Genomic DNA, 23,431 nt, shown 5'->3' with positions numbered 1-23,431 from the left:
GCAACTATATTACTATGTATATAGTTATATTATATTATGTTAATTTATATATTTTAACAGTTAAGATCATAGGTATTATGACAAACGAATGGTGTATATTGGTTAGACCTGTTTACAACGTTGTATACATGCCATTGGCCATTATTGTTTAGTGCGATTTGACTTACGTATTGTGTACTTATACTGAGTATATACTGACTACCGACTATTATAGTAACTACTGATATTTATGACCAATAGCTGTAGATGGCCACTAATTTTGTACATACCTATAAGTGCAATAAATTAATTTCTCGACTTCTCGAGTATGACTAGGTTCAACCATTACGTGAACTTACTACGCTACCTATATAATATGTATTGTATTATATAAACTGTACGTTTAGGTACGCAAAAGACGGCGACGATATTATCGCGGAGAAAGTTGTGAGGCTTACATTATTATATGGTTTTTCGTGATATCAAATTCTTTTAACCTTTATTACACGAGGGTTTTGATTTCCCGATGTCTATAATATTCTGCAGTTATAACCGATCAGATTGATTATATAAATGTATAACAATGTTGGAAACTCGTGTAGGAATAGTGACTCTATATAATATAGTTATACGTGTTAATAATAACAATTAATTTAATTCAGTTTATCGATCCAATAGGGCCAATAGGGGTCAGAATTTATGTTGAAAACTATCCCCAAATTCATTATGACACTTTATTAGCGCTGTACAGTGTACACGATTACTACGATTGGGCGGTTTGCAGTGCGGTTCAATATGTTATCTTCCAGTAGATACACGCCGAATGATTATCGTAGAATTTTTTTAGAGATGGGTTTTTCTAGGACGTATATCCGTATAAATTCAATAAATGCCAGAAAATGGGTGGACCTGACAGTATCATCAATGATCCTATTGTTTCAAAGAAATTGGAAGTACAACGTGGGACGTTTACAAAAGAACTGAGTAATGTAAAACGCGATTTTTCCTGATTACGAAGATAGGTAGGTAAGGTTACCAATCTTTTCTGAAATAGAGTAGTGTAGTGGAATCTATTATACTGCAGTACAGTGATCAGTGGCGTGAATATTATTCATGCTTACGCAATTATGGCTATCGTAATGATACTGTCAAAGTGTCAACCACAGTGAGTTTTTCATAGACCCACAATCAAATACCAACATCCAAAGGATCGAAGCTTTATTGTGAAATGATATTAAACACAGATATAACATTAAAATAAATTGAATTTCGACATATTTTATTGAAAACCAGCTAAGAATGTTGGCGTTTCATGTGAATCCAACCAATCAATTAAAAAAATTCCTTCGTGATATGAAGACCACTCACATTGTATGATTTAAATTTAAAATTATTTTCAGATTACGTAATATTAATATATTATCATGTATTTTTTTTTTTTTTTGTTAAACTTATTTAAAAGAGTTTACGTGATAGATATTATACTATAATAATTAGATAAAAATATAAAATACTTAATTGAACCAAAAATAAAGTGACTGATCACATACCGAACTACTACCGAAAATTATTGTGCGCCTGTGCGTCCACTCATATTATAGGTACCTACCTCGATAATGTTTATTTGAATTAGAAAATAAATGTTTTAACAAGAAACATTAAGCACATACTCTAAAACTCATAATCACTGAAAGTAAAAAGTAAACAAAATATATAATAGCCTATAAAGCCACACGATAAGGTTTAAATTATTATACCTACAGAAATCCTAACAATACGCCTCTAATTATAATTGTGTGGACAGAATCAAATATATAGGTAATTCTTTCATTACAATCGGTCAGGTACGTACTTTATAATGGCTTATGAGTTAATGACTTGCAGTCTTTTCAGACGCAATAAATATTAGAATATTGGTTGTGACTAATGTACTTCGAATATATATTTTTTATGCATTTTTTTAGTATAGAAACCCGATGATTGTTTTATTGTGTTTTTTTCAATAACCAAAAATAATAAAATTAATTTACTGTTTGAAATCAAACGCTCCAAATAAATTATATTATGTTTTCTGAATCTCTCGTTTGCTATATAAATGAACGGAATAACCTTAGATTATTATATTACGACGAATCAGAACTTTATTTTTTATTTAATAACCATTTTTTAGTTACCATTTACGTGTTTTATACAGGATCTTTTACTTATTATCTAAAATAGGTAATAATATCTACGCTTACACTCTTGGAATTACATTACATATTTCATTGAAGTCATCACGGAGTCTTGTTTTCAAATTGTTTATGGTTTCGTACGCAAATTACCTACGTGACTGCCAACTCACTATTTGACTCAACGGATTTTTTATGCGACGATATTCATATTGCAATGACATAATATTATTATCGTTGGGCATTGACATAATCAATATTCAACTATTCAAGGGTGTGGTGGTTTTTATATTGCTGGTGTTTCGTTTACACTCACACTCGATCACACACTGAGCTTATGCACATGTTCGTAAAGAAACGGTACGAAAGTATTGTGTATCAAACCGTGTCAACTGAAGTATATAGAACTATTTTATACAAGTACTATATAAATGAATGATAATCGCGATTTATTGATGATGGTATGTGAAATGTATTGTCCGCATAATGATAATAATGAATAAATTCTAAATCGATCTGATTATTATACAATTCAATTTACTCTTTACGACTACATACCTATACATATATAATATGTATGTAACTAAACGCATAATTTATACGAACGAGCCTTGAACGAGCAAGTGTTGGGCATATTTAAAAAAAATTATAGCATGGTATTCGAGATTAATAATGCTTTCGAGAAATTAATTCATTCAAGGTTTGTTGTGTCCGTGTGGTTTATGGGTTTATGTCGATTAAAAAACGTGCACTGTAATGGTACTTAAAAATGTATGGGACAGTATTTTTATAGTTGCCGAGGAAAGCTTGACAACAAAATACAACCCTAAGGTAATATCATTATTTCGGGTTGTTACAAAAACTCAATAATTGAATATAAGACGGCATACGAGAAGAAAGTGTATGGTCGTTTATAAATGGCAAATTAAATGTGCTAAACTGTATCCATCTGTTTGTTATTGTTGAATCATTGGGTTTTTACAGTATAGGTAGTATATACCGTTTTGTAATAGCTGTTATTTGTGTCGTTCTCCTTTCAACGCAAGCTTTAACTTCCCACATTGATTTCTAAGATCATTATCATTATAATAATCATATATGTTACCCATTAAGTGTTATAACAATAGTACTCACAACCTACACACCACGATTTCCAAAATGTTGTCGAATTTGAAGTTATATATACTTACAGTCTACAGAATATTATAAATTGCCATATTTATAATTAATAATCACAGACTTAATATAAATCTTTATATTTTTTAAATTCGAAATATTATATTACATCATCGACTTTTACATTATTATTTTCAAGTTATCTATAGACTATAAGAGATAAAATTAAGCAAACATTGATACTATTGATACTTCATACTTCTACCATTTGCTTAGACTGACCGACAAACTATCAACTGATTAAAATTACTTATTTAAAATGCTTTCTCTTACATTTGGTCGTATATTTTATACAGGTATGCTATCTAATTATTAATGTCTTTGATTTGTATTATAACTCATTAACATAATTATTATAACTTTATAATTTATGATCTTCTGTAAAATATAATAAAAAGTTTTATTTTCCATCCTTTTACTCGATGATGTACATGTACGTGAAATCCTTGTTTTTATTAGGTATTTGACCTAAACTAGTATGACAAGTAAGGAGATAATAATATAATTTATTGAAATACAATAAAAAGTTAAAATGTATGGTATAATATAGTTTAATTATTTATCAAGAAATTCAATGTTTAAACACTACCTACTATTAAACCTACCTAATTAGAAATGTATTGTATGTCCATGAATAAAATAAAATAAATGCTAATCGCATAATATGGTTATTATTTTGGGAAATATGTTCACCGTTGAGAACAGTACAGTTACCGTTATCGTTGCAAACAACCGTGAACTGTTCGTAGTGTTCAAATCTGAAGAATTTTTAAGGTAAGTATTTTAGTATTAATATCAATATATTATACAAATTATTATATTATAATATTAGTAGTGGTACAAGCATACCATTAGCCATTATACGTTAGGTAGTCGTTGGTCAATATTTCGTTTCAGTTGCTCATAACCATTTTATAATACGCAAACATAATATTATATGGGTAACCTACCTATATTATACACGACACACCAACTATATGTTATATCATACTGGTTCTTGTTTTCCATTCCCAAACACAATTTTATTTACAGACCGGTAGTGTCGATCCGCGTAGTCGAAACTACCTACATTAAAAAATAAGCAAACATAATATTATTATTATTATTACTTTACTTGCCTACCTGTATATAATAATATATAATATACACGATATATCTAAATGTATATTCGTAATAATTTACACAGAGTAGGGGAACACTTGCAGGGAAACCGGTTTTTCATTGGAAACTTAGTTCAACTCGATATACTAACTGTGACGTGCGTGAAAAGAAATGCAACGAAAGTGAAAACTATTACAACTTTATACTCAAACCGTCGCAGTACATTATATTGTGGCGATTGGCAAAAAACTAAAAGCAAATTACCTATATATTATACCTGACGACTGTTGTCCGCAAGCGATCTATATTATATTACGTATACGAAGAACAACAATTTATCATCTCAATAATAATAATAATAATAGTAACGATACAGAGATCGATATATTTGTTATTGTTTAAATGATTTTAAGTATTTCAAAGGCCAGTGCTTGATTTCTCCGCCGTGATGAATTCGTTTTGCACTTAACTTTTGCAGGTGAATAACACACGGAACAATTTTACCTTACTTATGTGTGTTATGTAATAATATTGAAACATCTAGTTTTACTGCAAGAATAATAGAGTTAAGAGAAACGTGATGAGAATCATAAAGAGCTGCAGCCCGCAGGTACGCATATATCGCTTTATGTTTTTAAGTATTTTGTGAATATGGCAAATGGAATAGTTATTTTTCGGTAAACCTATTCATGGTACAGGACTGGCCTTCATGAATAATGAAAAATACTATTTCAAATTGTGTTAAGACTATATAACGAGTAATTAATAATTGGTAATAAAAATAGCTATAAAAAATAAGCATTTATTATAGAAATACATTATACGTTAAACTCTTATTCGAGTTAGTTTTGATTTCTTTAATTGTCTATATTGTAATTATTTTATTCCGCTTTAGCATTTATAATATGTTTGCCCATTTATGGTTATATCTATCAGTGCATTTCTACATTTATTGATTAACATATAATTTTACATTACCTTGACGGATTCTGTTGACGCATTTTGTATAACGTAATAAAACAGGACAAATCGGCAGCGATCAAATTGATTTTATTAGATGAGTAATGCAATAAGGCCCGTTCCCCAAAGTAAATTATATCGACTCGTTACACATTTATAACACATAACATGCAATATAAATTATGCCGTACTAAAAAAAATTTAACACCCATCGTGTAATATCGTAGGAAAATACGAAATAATTAATATTGAACTAGAAATTAGGATTTGTAGATCTGTATTGATTTCTTAACATTTTCAATGTCTGACTCCACCCATTAAAAAGTCCCTATTTTACTTTTTAATATTATGATTGGAAATGAATAGAGTAGAAATGATACCCTGCGTTTTACCACCTACTTCCACCCTTATCAGACGAGACAATTCGAGCAATACTTCACACTTGAAAGTTGAAACCAACATGTAAGTATATTACACAGAACGATTTCCCTAAGGATTTTATAATCAATTCTTGACACATAGTTAACTATAATATCAATACGAGTACAATTTATTATCTATACATTAAGTACATTTTTCAATGACACCATCGGCAGTGTATACTATATAATATATTTAAGTATAGAAGTCTGTAAAAATCTTAATAAACATTTAAGTATACCGAGTGGTGTATTATTCGCCGCGATTGCGCATATTTTGAAGTTTGCTACTCTGGAGGTTCATACTTATATTTGGGCGCTTAGTAAATAATTGTAAATTAAATTTGTAAGCATACAGTTAGCGATCATATTTGTTCTGAAATCAAAGTACCTACTATGGGTAGCGGCGTAGATACGATTTTTTTCTGGGGGGAGGGTTCCACCCCCCCTCCCCCCGTAACTACGCCACTGACTATAGGTACCTTTTTAATATACCATTACTCGTATATTATGTTACAGTCGATTATAAAATGTCCGGCGATGACCGTTTCCACCAAATAAAATTATTTACCACGATTTTACAAAAACAATTGTATACTACTATATTCAACGATTGAAAAAAAAATATCAACCAATTATATATATATAAGTAGATACAATATATACATAACTAAATACACTAAGATATATTTTTTTCAATTCAGCATTAGTATATTTTAAATAAACTTATTACTGTATTAAAGATTTTAATATAAGCGTAGTATACAAATTATCTTGGTAAATTAACCGTGGTTAAATTATAGGTAGATCTCATTTGGTGGTAACGGATATTGGTGGAAAAGGGAAAGATACACCTTTGGTGGAAACGGGTATAGGTGGAAAAGGTAAAGGTCTACTTTTGGTGGAAACGTGTTACGCCCAAATGTTCGTCATTGATAGAAAATATTATGCATACATATCATATCATATCAAATTTGTTTTAATAAATGTTCAGCCTTTTTTTAAAAGGTAGTGCTATGAAAATATGTCCTATAGGTTTTTCCCTATTACCTATATACCGTCAATCGTTATTAGTTCTTATAAAACATGGTCATGGTGTCTCTTCTTCGTTATCTTTATTCTTTATTCTATCGAATATTGGTTTTATATTTCTAAATTAACAATAATGATTAATGATAAAGCAATACACTTTCTAGTAATTATAGTAGAAGCTGGTAGGTAGCCGAGTAGCCGAGTTGCAAAGCAAAATTGTTCATTTGATGATTCACTAAAATTGAATGGAACAATCATGCGGTTATTCGCTATTAATTTGTGAATATGGGACCAAAATATTAGCTAACTATATTGCTTTATTAAAAGCTTAATGATTGTTTAAGTCGTTTAAGGACAGTTCTCCCACATTAAATAAAAAATAAAAAATATTTTTATTCAATAAACACTGAAACGTGAAATTTTTGAATTTTTTGAAAATAAAATATTACATTTTTAAATAAATTTGCTTTACTCAGACTTAGAACACATAGTAAAAAATCTCATCTTTAATTTTTACTGATGCGGATACAGACAAGCATTTTCAAAACGACGCACGGTTGTTGTGTTGCCTAAACGTACAATATTAAGGGGCTAGTTTTCGTCATTTATTTTTAATATTAATATGGTATAGTTATGTAAATAGCATTACCAAAATAATATTTTACTTTTAAGTTTTAAGTATGTGATAGAATTATTCCAGTATTTTAATTTAATTAATTAATTAACTGTATACTCATCTAGATAATGATTAAACCTATACATAACTAATACAATAATATTATTTCATAAAATATCTACTACATATTATACAATATTATTAATATATTGAACTTTGAACAATTATTAATAATTTTGAAAAATTTTACTCAAATTTATACAATTTTGACGACATAGCATAATTATTTTTTTTTTAATGGGTTTAAAAAAAAGTTACTGAAGACCATGAAGTAAAATAAAAAATGTAAGTATATAAAAATGTACATTCATAATACTCAATTATTTCCATGATTAGTAAATAATAGTGTCACGTGATATCTAATGGTAAACCTTAACCTAGACTTAAAAAAATCTAATAATTATAATTTTTTTTTTCAAGGTGTTTTCAAAAACTACTTGGAAAGTTGATAAATTTTAACCTCCAAATGCATTAACTAGATTCACTTTTCTATCAAGAAATACTCTGATATAGAAAATCTGAGCATTTTTACCATGCCAAATGTTGATGACAAACCGTTTTTAAAACATTGTAAATACAAAATATTCATTCGTTACGTTCAAAATCTAAAACAATAAAACAACTGCAGCATTGATTAAACATAGTACTCTACTCAGTGGAGTATTTTCAATATTTATTATTATTATTTTTTTTTTTGTGGGGAGTGGCTTTAAATTTTTAAAAATCGTATGATAAAGATTATTTGTTTCATTTTACTTAGAAACGTAGGAACGCAGCGATACTACACATCAAAATAACCCGACTGTCTACATCGTTTTTATCAGAAACTCCGTAATAAAATATTGGTTTAACATTGAGTAGCTAATTTTTTTTTTTGTCATCTGGGGGGGGGGCGTTGAACTCGGAACTTATCATTCATCCCGTAAATACGCCAGAGACTCTTTAAGGGCCATTCTTACAATGCTCGGTTAGTGCCTGATAACACTAACCGGAAGAATTTATCATGAGTTAACCGATAGAATTCTACCGGTTAGGTTAGGTCTTAACCGTCACTTAACCGGACATTGTAAGAACGGCCCTTAGTGTACTACTGTACTAGATATTACGTATATGATATCAATGATCTTTAATAAAAAGTATTGCTTAACATTTTAAAACATTTATTATTTAGCGCCAAAATTGTTCGTTGTTCACGATAACATTATTCATCGGTGAACAACTTACGTTGGCCAGCCTGTGTCTGTATTTTATTATTTGATAAGCGACGTCGTGTACTTTTCTTCACAGATCTGAAATCACATTTATTCCAAGCGTGAAGCGGGTCCTATTTGGTGACTCCGAAATTTACTTACGGAAAACTTTTGATTTGCGCATAACCAAAAGGTAAGTTTTGCACAGATTATTTCATTTTCAAAGCAGTCTTTGAATTAGTTAATGTGTAGTATACTAAGTTCTAACAACGTCACGGTTGTTAAATGGTGTTTGGGTAAAATTGTGTGCTAACGAGATGGTGGCGTTAAAATTTGTTGTGTCTACCACCACATTTTATACAGAGCGGTTTCCGGGTTTTAGACATTTATTGAATAGCTTTCACGATTTATGATTATTTATATTTATTAACGCTTAGTGTTCAAATTAGTCGAGTAAAGGCCTCAGGCACGTTTTAGAAAAACGTTTTGAGGTTATGTTGACATGATAATTATTTAAGTACAAATTTAATTTTTCAGAATACATCAACATGCAAATTTTTGTGAAGACCCTTACAGGGAAGACCATCACTCTCGAGGTTGAGTCTTCCGACACTATTGAAAATGTCAAAGCCAAAATCCAAGATAAAGAAGGTATCCCGCCAGATCAACAACGTTTGATCTTCGCCGGCAAGCAGCTTGAAGACGGACGTACATTGTCGGATTATAACATCCAAAAGGGTATGCTTTCATTAATGTACTCGTCATTATATGATAATATTTAGGGCTCAGAAGTAGACGACCTTAGAAATTACAAACAATTATTTAATACTAATAAAAATAAAAGTTTAAATTTATTAAATACAAATTATGTAAGATTTTAAATTACTCAAAATGTTTGCATTGTACTTTTAAAGCATATTTTATTTTGTCAAAATTAAATGAACCGTGATTATCAGAGTATACATTTTTATACTTGGAAATACTTTGCTCCATATTCACTGAATTGATTGGAGCAAATTTTAAATGAGGCGAGTCTTTAGCACTAAAGTCATCAGTAAAAAACTTTTTCAACTAATAAAGTATCCAAGTAGTTCAATATTTGCTAACTACATCAACTTATGAGCCATAATAATGATTAATCTAAGATTTATATGCCTATATCACATAAGCATTATAGGTATACAATTAATTCTATAATATACCAACTTAAAATTGTATGTTTAATTAATCAATAATCTTGTTCCTCATCTTCATTTGATAAACTTAAAGTAATATTATTATGTTTTAATTTTGTTTTATGTAAAAATCTACCTACTAGGGAAGATTCAGACAAAAAAATGTAGTTTTTGAATTGACTGTTATTTTAGTAATTATTTCATTCTATTTTGAACACCAATAACAGTGCACTTTTTGTTAAACGTTAATTAATTTTGTAATTTAATGATATTTTTAGTATTTTTAATTTTAGTCAAATATTATTTTGTTGATGTTTTAGTATAAATATCAAATTATTATTATATTTTATTGGAAAAAATATAAAATATTTGTATCAATGTATTATGTACTTTTGAAAATAAACTCTTAATTGATTTTGTTTAAATGTAAGGAGAAATTAATAACAATTTTTTTTTTAGAATCAACATTGCATTTGGTATTACGTCTACGTGGTGGTGTTATTGAGCCCACTCTTCGTTTGTTGGCCCAGAAATACAACTGTGATAAAATGATATGCCGCAAATGTTATGCTCGTCTTCACCCAAGGGCAACTAACTGTCGTAAGAAGAAGTGTGGACACACAAACAACTTGCGCCCAAAAAAGAAGTTGAAGTAAACGCATTTTGCTTATATCCCAAGGAAAACAACAAACATTTTCTTGGTTTTAAATTTTATCATTCAATTGTAAAATTACAAATTTATAAAATACAAATAAACTAAAACCAAAAAAATTCTATCTTTGTAATTTACTTTTTACAAGTTATTATTTTTTATATTCCTAAACTAATTAATTTATACTTTCTAATATTCTTTTTGTAGTTTATCTTATGTAATCGAGTATCTGCTACTGAAAGATTTATTCGATTATTATTTATAATACTAATACTAATTTATATTACTAATACAAATAATGGCTTATTTAAGATCAAGTTCAGAATAGTATTGTCAAATTTAAAAGTTTTAATGTTGATGAATGTTAACATATTCTTTTTTAGATTTTCTCCATTTACTATTACCTATTAGTTATTCATTATTGGTATAATAGGTACATAAAATGAAAAAGCAATAACCTATGTATGATCGATTAATGAAGTTGGATGTGAAAAAAATAAAGCCAATTCTGTATACTAGGACCGTATTATAACCACAACTAAAAACCTTATGAGACGCGTTATAGCCTATGTTGATAATATTATACTTGCACGCCAACTACTAAGTAATAATTAGTGAACATGAAATGCGTCAAAACTCAAAGTAGGCCTTTGTTTCCTAAGTATAAATGTTTGCCTTTATTGCTAGTTTTGCAAAAATGTCAGTTTATTAAAGTTAAACAAGAATAGAATTTTGTAAGTACCTATTTGCATATATTATAACTAAAAATAGTTTATCATTCCTTATGTTAACTTCCAGTTAACATAAAATAACTGTTAATGAATACATTATATTAATTAAGAAGGTTAAAGGTGTTATTAAAAATACAAATTCTTTTAAGTACGAATATTTTAACATGTTACCTACCAATTTTAAAGCAATATTTTTGGTGTTTTGATGTGCTAATTTTGTAATTTACATTGGTAAGATTTTGAGAAGATAAGAGTAAAAGTTGACGGGCAAAACTAAAAACTGTCGATCGTCATTCTATTAGGAAACCGAAAAGCAAAGAAGATAAATTCAAAGACAACCAAACTCTAGAGTCTACCGTAGAAATATTTCTTGAGAAGGGGCAACAACAAAGATTATATACCCAACATGGATTCTGAATTAGTAATTAAAGTAATAGAGTTCGTACAAAATTTTTATCTAAAATACCAAAACAGGAAACAGTATAACTTAAGTATTGCTATCACCTAAAGCGAAAGCTTGCAAATTATATTATAATATAGGTAGATAATTATTATTTTATTACCTATTTAATTTTCTTTCAACCATTTTTACTCTAGTTTACATTTTATTTATTTATTTTTTTTTGGAAATCATAACTGTATGTAATAATAACAAAATCAAATATAAATAAATGTTATTGAAGTTTATTTTAAAACCAAATTTATAGTATTATATATACCTATTGTTCTAATTGAAATATGTTTTTTACTTTTTACTATAACATATTTGGTTCATTATCTAATTAGGTAACTCATTAAAAAAAGGCAAATAACAAATCCCTAAGTGCTTAGGAACTATGTGGCAATTAGGGCTGGCTTAAGCAAAAACAATAAAAATCTAATTTTTCCGCCCCCCAAACATTATCATCGTTTTGAAAATACCGCCCCCTACTAATGTGTCGCCTTAGGCATAGGCCTAAGTAGCCTATTCCTAGAGCCGGGCCTAAATGGAAATCCACTAAACCTACTCTGAACGAGTTTAAAACGCTTTATACTTAACATCATTAAACCGTAACAAAACATTTTGTATTTCTGTAAACACTGTTTTATTTAAATAATTGTGGTAACATTGAATAGTGAAGTGTGAGGGAGTCGACATTCTTCATGCACGAAATTTCGTTGTTATCTGAGTAAAGGTCGCCCACACACTGCAGCGGTGGCGGTAAAATTCTTTTGTCTTGGCGGTGGCGGTAAAATTGAGTCCGGCTTCATTTTGCCGTAACCGCCACCGCCACCGCCTCCGCTACCGCTGCAGTGTGTGGCGACCTTAAAAGCGAATAAGCTAATAACGTAGCAGTATCATATCTACATTTTAGGGTATTTTGAATATATGTCTAATTCAGTTGGAGATGGCCGTGATGCAAACATGCAATATAGGTTTTGGTTGACAGAAATTGTCAAAAGTGAAATTCAATAATTAATATTAGATAAATAATAACTGATCAATGTTATTATTTATTTATAATCAATGGCATTATTAATAATATTATTATCGTAACATGTTGTTCATCACGAAAAGTTTTGAGCTAGCCCCTGTGGCCTAATGGATAAGGCATCGGTCTCCTAAACCGGGGATTGTGGGTTCGAGTCCCACCAGGGGTACGCGTTAATTTTGCAAATTATTGTTGTTCTTGTTTTTTTATGCCATGAAATATTTTTTCACAAAAATATTCTTTTGATTTAATACGTTATTAGTGTGGATATTATTATGATTTATTCTTGCTCAAACAGTATTGGTATGTGATACGATACCTACATCTCGTTTCTAAATACTTGAAATATCTACGAAAAAACAATTGTGCCTATATCTCTTTAGTCTTTATATAAGAGACGGGTCTGCACGAGCCATACCTATTTTTCGTTCAAAAAAGTGCTTTACGAGAAAAACTCGCGCGCATCGAACAGTGATCCGAATTCGGTACATTTTTTATTTTAACATCATATTAGAACAAAATATATTGTGTTAAATTTTATGTAATTTTGTTCGACTACTTCGAAAAGCACCGGAAACCCGAAAGTACTACCTATATATTATGAATAGCGTACACATATAAACAAACGCAAAAACAAGTAATACAAAATCAATAAATATTAATCGCCCCGCTATAGCCATTTTATTACACTTGCAGTTAAGTGTTTATGAGTATGAAATGAATTCATTTCTATTAGATTAAGCCTTACACGAAATACTGCAGCAGGACTCGAGTGATCTAAATTTGTAATTACAACTCAAATCACAAGTACCTATAGCTTGTCTGTAGAAAACGTACAGTAATCAAATAGGATAATATTGTAGTAGGTATTATATTTTAAGTAATTATAATATTTACATATTATCAGAGTGTGTTATATTACCTACTTTGGACTCTGTATCAATCAAAAGGTCTTCGACTGATAGAATTTTTATCAAAGTAGTATAATAAATAATAATACGCACTAAAGACTGAATAACTAATATCTAACTATATATCTAAACCGGTTGTTATGGTGAGAATATCTGCCTGCTGCAGTACGACTATAGTTTTCAATAACTAAATTTCAGTTATCGACATCGATAGTGTACGAATAGGTGCCGGGCGCACCTGTTGCACCGAATTATGTGTCAACATTTTTATTTGCTTGTTCAATTCGATCATGAGTAATAATTACCTATATAGTATAATATATTTTATTTCACGCAATCCAACTGAATAGACCGTCATAATATTAAAAACAATTTTTTATTTTATTTTTTTTTTTTTTACACAAAATTAATTTCATCTAACATGACGTTACCGAGTATGTTTTTTTGTTCAGTTTTGTGTATCACAGCATGCACCACGGTGACAAGGGCGGCAAATATATTAGTATTTATGCCGTTGCCGATTAAAAGCCATTTTCGCGGATTTCAACCGTTGTTCGAAGAGTTAGCGCTCCGAGGGCACAACGTAACTGTAGCTAGTTCATTCCCTCTAGATCGTCCGCTTGTCAACTACACAGACGTAGGGCCATTTATTCACAAAGAAAGAGGTTCGTGTACTTTAAATATGTGTACATTATTTGATTACCAAAAGCACATAAGACACATTATTATAAAATAAACTAACGTAACAATAATACTCATATGTGAGATCAACGCTGTCCAACTAAAAAATTACATAGTTTTAAGACTTTTTTTCTGGCTCACTCGTCTAGACAGTTAGAAACAAATGTTTAAGTACTAACTGTATATTGTTAGCTGTAATTCAGTTTGGCATATCATAATTTACAGCACTTTTGACTTGATCTTTGTATATTGTGTGTATATACTATATATGTTTATATATATGCATATATATATATATATATATACCAGGTGATTCTTTTATCATTGAACACTCAATATTTCAAAAATTACTAATGTTTTTGAAAATATTTTTTTAATAGTTTCAAGTTGTTCAAAAACCAATGTTTTTATTTTAATATATTTTTTATCCTTATCATATTTTAAGTTTTTACTTTTTTGAATGACAACATAGAGTTTTAATTTCATATTCCAAAGCAGAATATTTTTCTAAGTATTTTGATTCATACAAATCGAATTTAGGACGAGTAGTTTATAAGTTATAAGTATTTAAAGTTTAGATTGGTAGAGTGGAGTGGTACGGAGTTACTTCGCAAAATGTTTATCCACTACTCCGCTTGTCTAAACTTTAAATACTTATAACTCATAAACTAATCGTCCTAAATTCGATTTTTATTAATCAAAATACTTAGAAAAATATTCTGCTTTGGAATATGAAATTAAAACTCTATGTTGTCATTCAAAAAAGTAAAAAACTTAAAAAATTATAAGGATATAAAATATTTAAAAATATAATTTTTTATTAAAAACGTTGGTTTTTTAACAACTTGAAACTATGTAAAATAATATTTTCAAAAACATTAATAATTTTTGAAATAATGAGTGATCAATGATAAAAGAATCACCCGGTACCTATATGTAATTAGTAGCATTGTATATACAACAGATACTATAATATATACAATAGGTACTATCAGTTCATTTGATCAATCGTTTAATAATAATATATACGTAATCATTTAATGTTATATTTTGTTTTTAAATAACGATGATGATCAAGATTCAAGAACACATAATTCGTAACTGAAATTCTAGTAGTTCCGTTATTGATAATGAGTGTTTTTCTATTTAATTATTATAATAATTAACTAGCTGATCCCCGTGCACTTCGTGTCCTGTTAAAAATACAGGCTACAAATACTTCAAACTTTGTGTTTAATTCGTCGTTGATCACCCGGCGTAGCTAACGATATTCAAAACTTCCCTTAACGAATTCCCGTGGACTTGCCCTAAATTAATATCCATAAGTGATTTTTAACACAGACATATAAAATACAGTGTTAATATTATATTCATGCATAATATTTCATCGCATTTATAGCTTTGTGAAGGTGAAACAATTTTTAAAATTAGTACCTGATAACAAATTGCTAATTTCTTATTCATTCATACTAAGTTGTATAACCAATAGTAACTTGCAAAAAATACATTTATTATTATTATATATCTATTATAATATTATTTCTATAAAAAATAAATATCAAATTTTCAATAAAAAAATTAATGGCCACTTATCAAGATAATATATAGTTTATAATAGTTTATAGATCCGTGAGGTAGTGTAGCTTTTTGATGTTAGAAAAAATTGTTTAAATCGCAAACGCCAATAGATAAATTATTAATTTATTCTGTGATAATAATATAAAAAATAATATGTACAATAATTATCGGACAAGATAACACTTAACATTTATAAAATACTAGATGACCCAGCCACGTGTTGCTGTGGCTCAGTAATTATAATACATTAAATCAATTTCTTACTAAATCTTTGGTACAATCAAATTAATATTTAAAAAAAAAAAATTAAAATAGATTTATTCATATGAGATTGAAAATAAAACGTTTCGCCAAAATTTAAAAGTAATAGGTAAAGTATCGAAATGTTGAAATTAAGCACAAACCAACATATTATATACTTTCTGAATTTACATTTTATTATCTTATATTAAATTTTTGTTTGTAATCAGTGATTTACTTACAAAATATACTATATACATTAAAAACATAAAATAAACTGTTTTAAATGAGGTAGATAACATTGACGTCGAACTATAATTTTTTAAATTTTAAATTATTAAAACTAAAAATGATCTAAGTATTACTTTGTGTACAACATTCCTGGTTAACCTGTCTTTCGCTAACACGAAGAGATTTGATGGTTTTCCTACACGTGTGCAGGAAACATATACCTGTCCATGGGAGAAACATGTGTTTACCAAATCCAAATCGCAAATAGACATTGTTTGGTCTTAAGATTTATTTATGGTCATTGCAAATGCTAAACAAATCGGAAATTGGAGCCTTTTAAACGGTATTGGATATTCGATCTGACACTATCAGTGGAATACGTGGCAACAGGACGATATCTCCTTTAAATTTTACCGTCAAAATCGTTGCTTCGAGAATATTTTCGGTCTTTTATTTATGACTAAACGTGTACCGTTACATAATTGAGGGGGGTTTAAATTACGTAAAATAATAATTGGTGAACCAATTTTCAATTGAAGATTGTGTGGTGGCATTCCTGTAAAATCCAGATGGAAAGTTTACGGCTTCGTTTTCATCAATAACTGTGTCGATTGATTTAAAAGACATCAAATCACCGGACAAAATCTTTTGTATATGGAAGTTAATTTCGTTCACATCAACGTTTCTTGGTGTCAAAATAGCACGATTACAGAGCCAATTGTGATCTAAATAATAATTCAATATATTCAGAAAGACACTCTCAATTAGTTCATTTCTCGTTTCAACCACAGTGCAGAAAATATCTGGTAATTTTATGTATTGTGTATTTTGATGCAACTCAATTTCACCATTTCCAATATCCAGCAATTATTGTCTAGAAAATACTTGTGCCGATGGATCATTTTGCAATTGTACTCGCATATTCATAGTCAGTCGAAGTGTCTCAACACTTGTCCATAAAAACGATTGTTTTAAGCATGCGTTGATCTCATCCGCAAAAGTAGAGTGAGGAATAACTGGTAAAGTCTGCCGGAAATCACCGGACAGTATAGTAAAACTAAAACAGTACCACCGAAATGTTTATTGTTGCCTTTCAAATCTTGCATAGTTCTATGAAAAGCTTCAAGTGAATGTTTATGAGTCATAGTACACTCATCCCAAATTATTATTGCACTCTTTTGCAACACTGTAGCCATTCCGTTTTTTTTTTTAATGTTACACATAGCGTTTGGTTTGTTATGAATGTCTAATGGCAACTTCAATGCTGAATGTGCTGTTCGTTCACCATCTAACAAAGTTGCAGCAATGCCTGACGATGCAATTGTCAAAGCAATTTTCTGTTGGGAACGTGTCTTTGCAAGAATTAATGATATTAAGAATGTCTTATCTGTTTCACCTGGTGCGTCTAAGAAAAAAAACCGACCTTGGTCAGCATCAACGGTCAGCATTATCCGATCATAAATATTTTTTTGTTCGGCTGTCAGTAATGGCTCATTATTCACAATAATTGTAGCTAAATAAACGTCATTATACTGTTTTTCTCGTTGCAAATCAGTGGCAAATCAGTGTTAACTAAGTCGGCAGCTGGGCGATCAGGTAATAGCATTCCATAATGACCAAGTGGCTAATTTGAAATTAAAATACATAAATCTTCGATCAACGCTAATGCTTCATTATAAATACGTCTCGGGTGTGAAATTTGGACGTTGATTTGTTCGTCTAATTCGATGCAGTTTATCTTCAGTCATATAATTCTTATATTTTTCCCACAGAGTCGATGATTTTGTTGGAAAACATGTTGTCAAAATCTCAAAATTATTGCAAACAGTTGACGAATATTATTCAGTGTGGATGTCAACGCTGGATCAGTTGTATTGTTGTTGTTGTTGTCGCTCTCTGTCGCGTTCTCTAAATGTGCCGTTCTCGCGCTGATCTTGTTCTCAATGTATTTTGTCGTAGACGTTCATCACGCTGTTCTCGAGACTCTTGTCTGCGAATTTATGCTGTTCTGATTTGTTGAGCTGCGTTTCTTGCTACAATTTGTTCTTCCGATTCATGAGCTCTATTAGCACCACGCACACGTCGTGCGTTTTTACTACCTATACTGATTGTTAAAGTTAGATTTCCGCGGCATTATACTAAATTTAAAAAAATATTAAAGAATATTTAATACTAAACACTGCACAATAATAACACAATACAAAGTATTTATGGTTGGTGTGTAGGTAAATTACAAATTAATAATAAATGTAAATAAATGTACGAACAGTCTAGAACTTCCACCTGGAATATTTTTTTATAAATATTATTTATTAAATAAATATCAATTTCCACGGCAATAGCTACCTGCCACGCGGCGTGACCGTTCCAAAATATTCACGGCGCTCGCCACATATTATTAATAATAAATAATAATAATAAATATTGAATAAAAACTATTCTATCTTTTAAGTTGAACCATATTATAAATGGTTACGAAATTTTATCAAAATCCGTTCAGTGGTTTCGGAGTTTATCGCAAACATACATCGTGACACGAAATTTTTATATATATAGATATTACATAAAATAATAAAATAATTATATATAGAAGATTTAATAATATTGACATTTCCCTAGGACACGTGCACCAAACGTGATCAGCCTACTGACTACTGTTATATTTTTTTAATAGTTTGTTATATATAAACACACTAAAAACAATACGCATGTCACATCCACATAGTGAAATCACTCATTTCATGAACAGGATATCAAGATTATGAACTTTGACGAAAATGCATTATTTGGACGGCCGTAGCCATTTTCCTCCAATAAATAAAATAAAAGTTAATAGTAATAAAAGTAATAAAAGTTAATACAAATAACTTATGTATAGCCAAAAAAATAAATTTAAAACATAAACCAAATGTATTTGTCAGGTATTTTTTATCACTCAATGGTTTAATCATGATAATCGTTGACAACTGATACGAAATATAACATAATGTATGCCCGTATGTTATATGTAGGTATCTTTATTACGCTTAATTGATTACTGATTTAGATAGCCCAAGAACGTATATGAGTGGAGGGGGATTTAGGGGTTCAACTCAATTTCTCACTACTAATCAAGTTGATAAAAATGTTGAGAAATGATTAAAAACATTTCAGGAGGACAAGGATTTTTTCCTTATTCGTGTAAGCCAAAAACTCCTTGCCATCAAGTAGGTGTGCTTGTTTTAAAAATAATATATGTAACAGTCGATATAAAAGTCAATCGTCATGTAAAAATAAATAATAAAGAAAAAAGATGTACTTCATTAATTATTATTTAATCAATTAATTATTTTATTAATATTTTTTTTCATAAAGCAATATAGAAAAGTATAGTTATAGTTTAGTAATACATTATATAATTTTATGATATTATATGTATACTCATTTATTGCAAAATAACATAACAAACTTGTTTCATAATAATTACACAAAGTACACAATCTATAGGTAAGTATTGTCCATTTCATGAAATGGATGACCATTAGGGTGACAATAAAAAAAAAAAAATTATTTCTGAAAGTCCCACCCGCTTAAATTGTTTATCCATCTAATAACAACGTTCATAAAAAATTTCAAGAAAAAATTTCAATTTTTACTGGTTGCGCAACTTGTTTTAAAAATATAATAGATATTTCAGTGTATGAATAAAAAAAAAATATATTTAATAATTAAAAATAATATAAAAAAGTCATAATATTGTATAAAAAATAATCATCACACAAAATGTCAATCATCAATTGTAGATTTATTTGGATTTGGATACTTCTGTCGGTGTTGTTCAACTACTTGCAAAAGATACTGCTTTTGTTCTTCTTGATTTGTGATTATCCCATTGAAAGTTTGAATCAACGAAATCCCACGTTCAGCTGCATCGTTAACTACTTTCAGATGTTGAACCCTTTTACAACCGTATGGTCATTGACCATAATATAATAATTATAAATGTATATATATGTATTGATATAATGTATTTTCGTCAAAATACACGATCTGGACAAATTTCACTATCTGGATATCCAGTTCATGAAATGTGTGATTTCACTATGTGGATGCGACTATATGGATGTACAATTTACACGTAAAATTTATTTTTGCCGATTTTATTCCCTTAAAATCAAAATTTTGAAAAATCCTCCAATCAGTAAGTCAGTGGTATTTGGATTTTATATTAATTAAATTAATTATCGTATTTCAGAAAGAAATGTAATGGAATTAGTGTACATGAACTTTATTACGTCTGTTCAACTGAAATGGGGTCTTGGTATAAGAATGTCCGATCTAGTCATGTCGCACGAGAACATGAAAAAGTTTGTTCAATCGAGTTCGAATTCGTTCGATTTGGTCATGATCGAAACGTTCTGTCAAGAGTACACTGTTACCATGGGCCACAAATTCAACGCCCCCGTCATAAATCTGGCACCTGCGATGCCCTGGGTCAGTGTTAGCAAATGGCTGCACGTCCCTTCCACATTTTCGTACATACCGGACACGTGTTTGAGATCAAGGAGCGATATGGGTTTTGTAGACCGTTTAAAAAACACCATAACTGGCCTCATGCAGTCTTATGCAGAAAAATACTTTTATTTACCTAAAATGAAGGAAGTGATGAACACATACTTCACATACGAAGGTTGGGAGTCCAGGCCTCCGCTCGAGCACATGCTGAAAAATGTGTCCCTTACGCTGGTCAACTCGAATTTTGCGATTGGTGTTGCTAGACCGTATCTTCCCGGTGTTGTTGAAGTGGGCGGAATGCACATAAAACCCCCGAATACTCTACCCGAGGCGAGTTATACATTGTTATAAATTTACCTAACTGATTTAAGTATTACTAATGGTATTTACAATTATTACTATACTATAAAAGTATAAAAGTTGTAAAAATTTGAAGTCTTCTTTAAATATCTTTATGGGTTTTTTGTTTTAGAATCTTCAAACTTTTTTAGATGTTGCAGATGAAGGAGTAATATTTTTCAGTTTTGGTTCGTTAGTGAATTTAAATGACTTGCCAGAAGAAAAATTGAAAATTTTTCTTAGTGTTATCCGAAAATTAAAACAAAATGTAATTATAAAATGGATACCTAATAGCAATGTCAAGCTGCCTAAAAACATTATGACTGGTTCATGGTTTCCACAAAATGATATTTTAGGTAAAAATGTTAGAAATACAAAATAAGAAGGAAATAAGCAAATAAAAAAAAATCAATGATACTACAATTTTAATTTATAATTTATATGTAGTATATACTCCTATGTATACGCATATATTAAATTATTATAACATAGCAATGTATAATTATATCTTATATCTTTATATACAGTGTCCCGTAAGGATTTACCCATTGCGATATCTCTCGAAATAATGGTGATATCGAAATTCTGGTTTTGTAATAAGACTCGCGGAGATAAGAATTACAATTATTTCATATTTTAATTTATTTTAATCTTTTAGTAAAATAGTTAAAAAATATATATTTTTTTATTTAATTTTTTCCAAAAAAAATGACCATAGCAATTTTGCAGAGTTTATTTTTCTGAAAATATTGACGTTTCAACATTTTATTTTCATTAATTTCCTGATTTTTAATTTCGAGAAAAATTGGGAATTATTTAACACCGTCATGTTATCAAACATGTGCCGCGCCGCTCGCATTCCCATACAGCCGGCCGAATACTTTCCGTGTTCCTATTAGTTAGAATAATATTTTATTTCTTTAAAACTAGAAAAAATATTAAAAATCAGGAAATTAATGAAAATAAAAATTTGAAACATCAATATTTTCAGAAAAATAAACTCTACAAAATGACCATCTTTAATTTTTTTTGGAAATAGTTAAATAAAAAATTTTTTTTTAATTTTTACGAAAACATGAAAATGAAATAATTGTAGTTCTTATCTGTGAATCTCATTATAGAACCAGAATTTTGATATCTCTATTATTTAGTGAGGTATCGAAATGGGTAAATCCTCGCGGGACACGCTGTATATTATGTTTCATGTTGTATAGCACATCCAAACGTTAGACTATTCATAACCCATGGAGGATTGCACAGCATAGAAGAAACTGTTAATAACGCAGTACCTATAGTCGGAGTACCATTTTTTGCTGACCAGTATTTAAACATGAAAATAGCTGAGGATAAAGGTTATGGTAAACTTGTAAGTTTTTTAGAAATTACTGAAGAATCGTTAGAAAATGCCATCAAAGAAGTACTGACGGATGTGATGTATGTTAATCATGTTATAATATGTAAATATTATATAAAAAATTGCATAATTTATTCTTAAAATAATTGGTATAAATTAGGTATAAAGAGGTGGCAAAGGCCCAGAGTCAAGTATTTAAAGATCAACCAATGAAACCCTTGGATCGAGCTGTTTACTGGGTGGAATATGTTATTAGGAATGGTGGAGCTAAACATCTTTTAAGTGACTCAAAACAGTTGAATGATGTACAGTATTTTTTGTTAGACATATCATTGATATTTTTTGTATTAATCGGACTAATAATTTGGTTATGTTATTTGGTAATTGCGAAAATGTTATCTAAAAAAATAAATACAGATTAATTACTTTAAAACTTATTTATAGAACTTTTATTTTGTAAATTATTATTAAAATTCAATAAATATATTATTTTAAACAAATATTATTTTATGTTATTTTATCATTTTGCAGTAAGCAATAAGTAATTACATATACAAACACAAAGTGAATAATCTTACATCAAATTTCGTACAGTTTTTTTTTTTTTTTTTTTTTTTTTTTAATAGTAGGCATATAGGAATAATTATTTTAATTATTTATAACACATATATGGCAATTTGGCAGTATTTAACATAAATTTTCAATTTATAGTGTGGTTTAGTTTTTATTATAAGCTTTTTATGTGTATCTACACGTTTTATATCAGATAGGATCTAGTTGGTAGAGGTCCCTCAGTGGGAGGTCAATATGGAAAATTCTGAGTTTTAAAAATAAAAATTTACGGAAAAACCAGCATTTTAATTTTTAAG

General features: G+C 29.2%; 2 protein-coding genes and 1 non-coding gene across 3 annotated transcripts; all 3 read left to right on the top strand.

The window, feature by feature from the left end:
* The first annotated feature begins 8,738 nt into the window (after positions 1-8,738).
* On the top strand, positions 8,739-10,653 carry RpL40 (ribosomal protein L40). Its single transcript, XM_015514584.2, has 3 exons — positions 8,739-8,897; positions 9,242-9,442; positions 10,339-10,653. Exons 2-3 carry the CDS (start codon positions 9,253-9,255, stop codon positions 10,533-10,535), a joined length of 387 nt encoding a protein of 128 aa, XP_015370070.1. The 5' UTR covers positions 8,739-8,897; positions 9,242-9,252; the 3' UTR covers positions 10,536-10,653.
* A 2,177-nt stretch (positions 10,654-12,830) lies between these two features.
* TRNAR-CCU (transfer RNA arginine (anticodon CCU)) lies at positions 12,831-12,903 on the top strand. The gene has a single exon. It is a non-coding gene; the product is annotated as a tRNA-Arg (tRNA).
* Positions 12,904-13,830: 927 nt separating this feature from the next.
* Positions 13,831-23,062, top strand: LOC107166073 (UDP-glycosyltransferase UGT4-like). The gene is made up of 5 exons (XM_015514590.2): positions 13,831-14,310; positions 20,610-21,199; positions 21,342-21,564; positions 22,423-22,642; positions 22,723-23,062. Exons 1-5 carry the CDS (start codon positions 14,067-14,069, stop codon positions 22,982-22,984), a joined length of 1,539 nt encoding a protein of 512 aa, XP_015370076.2. The 5' UTR covers positions 13,831-14,066; the 3' UTR covers positions 22,985-23,062.
* The last annotated feature ends 369 nt before the right edge of the window (positions 23,063-23,431 follow it).

This window comes from Diuraphis noxia, unplaced genomic scaffold (assembly GCF_037042655.1).
Source record: "Diuraphis noxia isolate RWA-SAM2 unplaced genomic scaffold, SU_Dnox_SAM2 contig0002, whole genome shotgun sequence".
NCBI classification, from domain to species: domain Eukaryota; kingdom Metazoa; phylum Arthropoda; class Insecta; order Hemiptera; family Aphididae; genus Diuraphis; species Diuraphis noxia.
Note: the sequence above shows the minus strand (reverse complement) of the source record. Positions and strands in the feature narration are given on the sequence as shown.